Source organism: Pteropus alecto, unplaced genomic scaffold (genome assembly GCF_000325575.1).
Source record: "Pteropus alecto unplaced genomic scaffold, ASM32557v1 scaffold15, whole genome shotgun sequence".
Lineage (NCBI taxonomy): Eukaryota > Metazoa > Chordata > Mammalia > Chiroptera > Pteropodidae > Pteropus > Pteropus alecto.
The window spans coordinates 32961-39708 of NW_006436286.1; the positions used below are offsets into that span (position 1 = coordinate 32961).

General features: G+C 56.6%; 1 protein-coding gene across 1 annotated transcript in view; it reads right to left on the reverse strand.

Moving 5' to 3' along the window:
- The window catches only part of KDM8 (lysine demethylase 8), an 11605-nt gene continuing 4857 nt past the window's right edge, over positions 1–6748 (reverse strand). Inside the window, exons 4-8 of the mRNA XM_006912512.2 lie at positions 5925–6057; positions 4107–4151; positions 1730–1879; positions 1236–1328; positions 1–1162 (exon numbers count right to left, since the gene is read on the reverse strand). Coding sequence (XP_006912574.1) covers positions 998–1162; positions 1236–1328; positions 1730–1879; positions 4107–4151; positions 5925–6057 — 586 coding nt within the window. The 3' untranslated portion in view covers positions 1–997. The remainder of the gene's footprint in view (positions 1163–1235; positions 1329–1729; positions 1880–4106; positions 4152–5924; positions 6058–6748) is intronic.

Consider the following 6748-nt stretch of genomic DNA (forward strand, 5'->3'; position numbering starts at 1 on the left):
TAAGTTTTAAAATGGTTTTAATTCAGCCAGTAGCCTTTGTTATAATCTGCACATTTTTGAGTATTAGTAAAATTGTACTTTTTTTTAAGGTTGACCAGTTTTTAAAATTCCCTTTATGATTGGTTTGGAACAGGTTAGTCTTTACCCCTTGGTCACTGGTGTGATGAATGTTGTCAGATCTAGACAATATTGCAGAAATGTGACCCATCTCATTGCAAGGCTGAGACTTTTGTGATGCCAGCTGATGGGATATGCCCGTCTTCAGTCCGAGGGCTGGGGAAAGTCTTAGTGGTCAAAACGCAAAACAAACATGTTTATGGGAAGCCTGAAGCCTGGGCCTCTCCCCAGACATCAGTGACCCTGGGAGGATGGAGGCTGTGGGGCGGGAGGCAGTTTCTGGGTGCTGGCAATGGTTGTTTCCTGCTTTGGGACCAGCCGCTGGTGAAGATGCACGTGAGAATTCGTCAAGCTTAGAAGATGCATGCACTCCTTGGCAGTGACCACAGAAACGTCCCCAGCAGAGGCCTGAGCTGTATTGCAAGCTGGTAAGGACCTGCCCTGTCACCAGGGCCATGCCCACCTGTCTCCAGTCTGCAAGTGTGGCCGTCTGCACAGACCCAGTCATGACAAAGAAGTGTGTGACGCTCATAACAAGATCAGCGGCAGTAGCTACTACTGTGGAGAGGTAGCCTTGAACCCTCCGAGGTGAGAAGATGGTGCTGTGCTGGCCCCAAATCACACGGCAGGGTTTAACCCAGGCAGCTGACCCCAGAGCCCAGGATTGGCCACTGCACGCATCACCTGCCCGGTTCCCAAACATCCCAGGCCTCACAATGCCCAGGTGCAGGCGGGTGCCAGACTGCATGCCACGTGCTTCTGCCATGCACACCTGGCCCAGCCCCCTGGAGGCCTCTTCGGGGCTCAGGCTTGGCTATCTTGGCTCTAGATCTCAGGGCCCTACATTGGGACCCCAGGTGGGTCCTCCCACCAAGCCTGGCTAGGACCACCAGAAGCTGACTGAGAAGCTCAAGTCCAAGGCTCGCACGTAATGCCAGTACTTAACTGGGATGAACAGGACCTCTCCAGGAGACAGGATGCAGGACAGGAATGGGGCCTCAGCAAACTTGGGGAACTTCTCCAAGTCAGGATGCTCCACGTCCACCTGAAGAGAGCACAAGAGTCAGCTGCCCAGCCTCCAGAGACGGGGCGGGTCGGCGAGAAGCTGCGATGCCCACCTGGCTCGTGTTGTGGAGAAGGTGCGTGTCATGAGGATATAGAGCCTCCGACTCCTGCGGGGAATACAGCCGGATGTACTTCCTTCCGATCACCTGGGGGACAGCGACCCCATCAGTTGGTCAGTTGGCTGGTGGCCTCACTGCACGCCAACTGCAGGTCCCTGAGCGCACTTCCTGCCTTGCCTTTCCATGGTGCCCCACACGCTGCTCCCTAGCCCAGTGCCCCGCCCCCCGCCCCGCACCACCACATGTGCTTGAGGTTCCTCCTGTAGCTGACAGTAACTAAGCACTGGACTGTGGCGACCTCTGACCCTCACAGCCACCCTTCAAGGTGGTCTACCATCCTCCGCTTCTACAGGTGAGGATGCTGGGGCACAGTGAGCTCAAGTGAGTTACTCAGGTCCTCAAGGCTGACAGGTGATGGGTCTGCTTGGCTAGAGCAGGTTCTCTGTTGTTAAACCCTCTGCTGAGGAAAAATCAGGAGCAGCTCCAACCTGGGCTAGGAAGTTCTGCTGGGGGTCCTGGTGCAGAGGGGAGACGGTGCCCGGGGGCCCAAACCAGGCATTAATGGTGATGTCCTCCTCCTCCCCGTCGCCCAGGCAACAGTAATCGGGGATGCCGATGTCCTGCTTCAGCTCTGGGATCTGTGGGTATCAGAGTAGATGCGGGAGGTTGAGCCCAGGCCTCCCACAGCAGCAGGAGGTTGGGACACAGCAGCCCAGAAGTCACCCATCCGACAGAGGGCCGAATGCACATTTTCGTGTGTAACAATACACTACCCACATTTTGCTGTATAGGAATTTAAAAATCAGTTTAAAAAACATAATTACTACAGAAAAGTTATAATTTTATTTTTGGATTCGTTTCCATGTCTTATGCGTTTTATATTTTTCTTTTTTAAAACACCTGATACTAATGTTTGTACTTCAACCAGGTTGTAATTTTCTAAAGTTAATTATTTTAAAAAGTCAAATTAAAGAAAAACAACTATGATATCCAAACAGTCCTGATGAAGAAAAAATAAAGCTGAGGGACTCAGATTTCCCAACTTCAAAAATTAATAAAAAGCTATAAAAAAAGAACAAAAACAAAAAATAAAATGGGGTTGACTATCAAATCTCTGTAGGGGAAGATTTTCCAAACTTACTAATGGTAAAGCAATGCTATTTGACACATTTTAAGTAAATTAATTAATATAAAGACCAGCAGACTAGGAAACCTAACTTGAACTATGGCAAATAAGGGTTAATGTATAGAGTTCATACCAAATAATAAGGACCCAACACACAAATTACAGTCAAAGGGCAAAAGATAAGACATAAAAGTGAATCAGATACAAGGGCTTCCGTCCCATTGGCAGAGAAATCCAAACGACATGTCATTTCCCACTAATCAAATCAGCAGAGACTAAGAGTGACAGCGCCCAGCGGTGAGGGTGTGGTACAGGGTGTGTTCCCGGGGGGCTGCCAGGCGCCACCGCTCGGTCGTCTTTCCTGACGCAGCTGAGTGGGCTCCTGCGTGCCTCTGTATGGAGGCGGGGACCTTGGAGGCTGTCATGCGGTGGCTCATGGTACGGTGGAGGCCCGCCTCAGCCACAACGGTGCCAGCGTGTATGACAGGAGGTTCGCTAGGACGGCAAGCACTGGGACCCTGCCTCCTCCCCAGCCCCATACCCTCTTGTGGACCAAGGTGTCTGACACCTTCGCCTCTGGGGACACCTATCCTCAGGGCCTGGATCCTGGCTTCCTCCTCTGGAAGCCCAAGTGGGCACAAGGTGTTTGACTCCACAGCCAGCGATGCCCGGTGTGTGCTCGGGGGTGTGCACGTGCGATGAGGGGACACCACCTCTTGGACATTTCACTTCAAGCCCAGCCCAGCTGGTGTTCACAAGTGGGTTTTCCTTTATGGCTTCAGCACGTGATCCTTTTAGGGACTGAAGTTACTATTTAATTTCCCAAAGGTGAGGGTCATCTGCCAGCCCACTTGGCCACAGTCGTGGATGCTTAGGGGCTGGTGGGGCTGTGCTGGCCGCCTGGACCGAACCCGCTTCCCTGACTGACCTGTCATCTCGGGGCTGACCCCCCCACCCCCAAGCTGGTCAGGAGCCCCCACCCTCAGGGCAGCTGGATTCCTCACCAGCCCCTAGGGATACTCTGAACGCAGGGCAGTCTTGAGCTTGAGGTACACACAGTTACAGGGGGTCCTCCGCTGCCTTGCTCAGGCACTGCCAGCCACCACCCCCAGTCTGTACTAGCTGTTCAGGCTGCTGGAGGGAGCAATGACTGAAGAACAGCTGGAATGTTCTGCAGGGGCCTGGGCCCATGGACACAGACCTGCAGCCCTGTCCTGTGGGGTCTTCAAGCTGCCTGCCAGACCCCAAAGGCCTCTGGGAATCTCCTACTTCCTGCCACCAAGCTCTCACCAGTCTCCGCTGGGATCACAGCAGACCTGCCCCTGGAGTGCCGAGAAGCTGGCTGGCTCCTGATGACATCGTTGGGATTCTTGAAAGGTAACTGGTTGACCAGAGGGTATGACCAGAGCCTCTGGCCCAGCCCTCAGAGACCCCAAGAGAAGAAACGCTCCCAGGATGTGACTGATAACAAAAGGCAGGCCTAGTGCGGTTGCCAAAGTCTTCTAGAACATGGGTCCCTGGGAGAAAGGACAGCAGCGGGTTTGCGCCGGCCCAGCCTCTCAGGCCTGGTGGCCTCGCCTGCTGCTGGCTGCAGAGGAGGGACTGGGCGAAGCACTGGGAGCAGCATCAGTGGGCGGCGAACGAGCTGCTGTAGCCTCTGCTGCCCGTTGGGGTCAAGTGCAGGAGGGGGGCGGGGAGGTGACAGGGTGAGGGGCAGAGGAGAGCACTGTCGGACTCACCTGGTCGAAGAGCTGGTGCTGCGCCAGGTACCCAACGTCCCTCGGCTGACCCACGGGAGAGCAGAGGCGACACAGAAAGCCCGTTAGTGGTGGCGACGCCCTCCGCGTGCTGCCACTGCTGAGCTGGCTCTTCGCACCACGCGCTCCCGTTGCCACTGCCCTCCCAGATGTGCCAGCGCAGAGGACACCAACCACTGACGGAGACTGAGGGCAGAGCTCGCTGCGTTACAGCTTCACGTGTTTTACTGTCTCCACGGCCCTGTGCAGTCGGCTTTCGTGACCTGACTGACACACCCACCAACCCAGACTGACCAAACGTCAGGGCCCCGAGGACCTGAGATGTTCAGTCACCAGCCCAGGCTGCACAGCCAGCAAAGGCCAGGGCTGAACCCAAAGCCCACTTCTTGTCCCCTGCCAAGGCCTCTCTGCCTGGGGAACCAGGCTTCTTCCCAGCAGAGGGAGGCCACACAGGGCCTCCTGGCCAGGCTGATCCCCACAACCAGAGGTGACATGGCAGCATGGTGCATCTCTAGTCCACGGCCCCCTTTTCCAGGTCTGCAGGTGACAGGGAACTGAGCAGAGGTGGGAGTAGGGAGGGATGCAGGAGAGACATCTGAGCACAGACAGGAGGCTGGGGATTCAGGAGTGAAAGAGATGGGGGTAGGAAGGTGATGGAGTGGGGGCACTCTGGGTGGCCCCTTGGGTTCAGCCACGGTGCCAAGGCCCATGGAAGAAGCTGTGAGCCATGGTAACAGGCCTGGCCTGTGTGGCAGGTCCACGCCCAGTTGGATCCGAGCTCTGCAGTGCCAGGACCGCGGCTGCCTGCGGAGTGCGCTGTGGAGGGGCGTGTGGGGGACGCAGTTTGCATGGTGCTGAAGTCTCAACCTCGTGGAGGATCCTGCCCGCCACGATGCTGGGTGCACACCCCTCCCCTAAAGGGTCTGTGTACCCACGAACGGGGCCCCCTTGTTCCCAGCCAACAGGGATGATCTGGTCAGGCGACCTACGCTCTCTGCCACCCAGTGCCATAGAGGAAGCCACCCCCCACCTTGACTGTTGAGACTCTGAAATGATAAAATGGTGTGGCTGCTTTGGACACCAGCGTGGCAGTTCCTCAGAAGGACAAACAGCTGGCATAGGACCCATGACTCCACCACTGGCATACATCTAAGAGAAACGCAAACACGTACCCACAAAATCTGGTACGTGAAAGTTCACGGCAGCACTGCTTACAGTCACCAAAAAGCACACACAACTCCAGCGCCCATCGGCTGACGGACACAGAAGCACGACGCAGCCCGTCCACACAGGGAAGTGTTCCTCGGCCGTGAAAAGGAGGGAGACGCGGACACTACGACGTGGACAGACCTCGAGCACGCGATGCTCAGTGAGAGAGCCAGACACGCACGGCCGCAGTGCGACTCCATGTACGTGCAACGTCCAGAACTGGCAAATCCACAGAAATAGGAAGCAGAGCGGTGTCTGCCTGGGGCTGGCGGGGACAGGGGAGTTCGGGTGACTATCGGCAAGTGCACGGTTTCTTCTGAAGTGATGAAAATGTGTGGAGTGAGAATGCGGTGACGGCTGCACAGTCTTAGAACACACTCAAACCCACGGAAATGCACAAAAAAATGTTTTGAAAGGGGCCCCTCACGCCATGTCCGCCCACCTGGTTGCTGGGACCCTGGCTCTGACCAGCCTGCTGACCTCGACCCGTACAGGCTGATGCCTCCAAAGCCCTCCGCTGTGGCGCGTGGTCACCCGCCCGGGTGTAGTGCGCTCCCCGTAAGTGCTGGGAGAAGGGACTCGGTGACGCACCTCATTCAGGATGTACTGGCCGACGAACTCGCTGACCGTCATGAGTCTCTGAGACCACTCCTCGTCTGTGTACCTGGAGCCAACCTCCACTGGGACCGTTCGGCAGCCAGCAATTTCCTGGATATACTCCAAACTATTAGAAAAACACGTGTCGTCATTGTCACCACTGCAGCAGACGCTTGCGGGGCCCTCTGCTAAACACGCTCACACGGGTGTCCTCTCATCACCAGACTTCGCGAGTGGAGGCTTCTGTCTACCTGGCACCGTGCACGTGCCAGCAGGTCCTGAAAATCCCGTCTCCCACAGTTCTTGCCGGCGGCAATATCCCCCCGAGTGCCAAGAGCGTTCCAACCCGTCTTTGCTCAGCTGTCACTAAGCTGGAAATGGCCACCAGTGCAGGGGTGGTGAGCTGCCTGGGTTCTGGACTCTGCTGGCCTGGTATTGGCCGGGGATCCTCAGCCAGCTACTAACCTCTGAGCACTTGTCCCCATCTGCAAGGGGAGTGAGGACCGTGCCTGTCCCATGGGAACCAGGGAGGATGAAGAGAGGGGAAATGTGGCCATTGCCTGCGTGGGCAGCTGCCGTGCAGGGAGCATGCCGCGTGCTTGCTGGACAAGGGCCCCCGGGGTCAGAAGCCCTCGGTCTCACTGGGAACCAACCCCACAACACCAGCTCTGCAGGACGGGCCGATGCGACCACCCTCCGTGCAGACACGGCCTCCCTTCCACGGTCACGCACAGCTGTGGCCCTGCAGCCGCTCTCCCGCTGCCCGACCTGCCCTCTCCCTGAGTGCGAGGGCCCCAGAGAAGCGGGCAGCTGGCGCA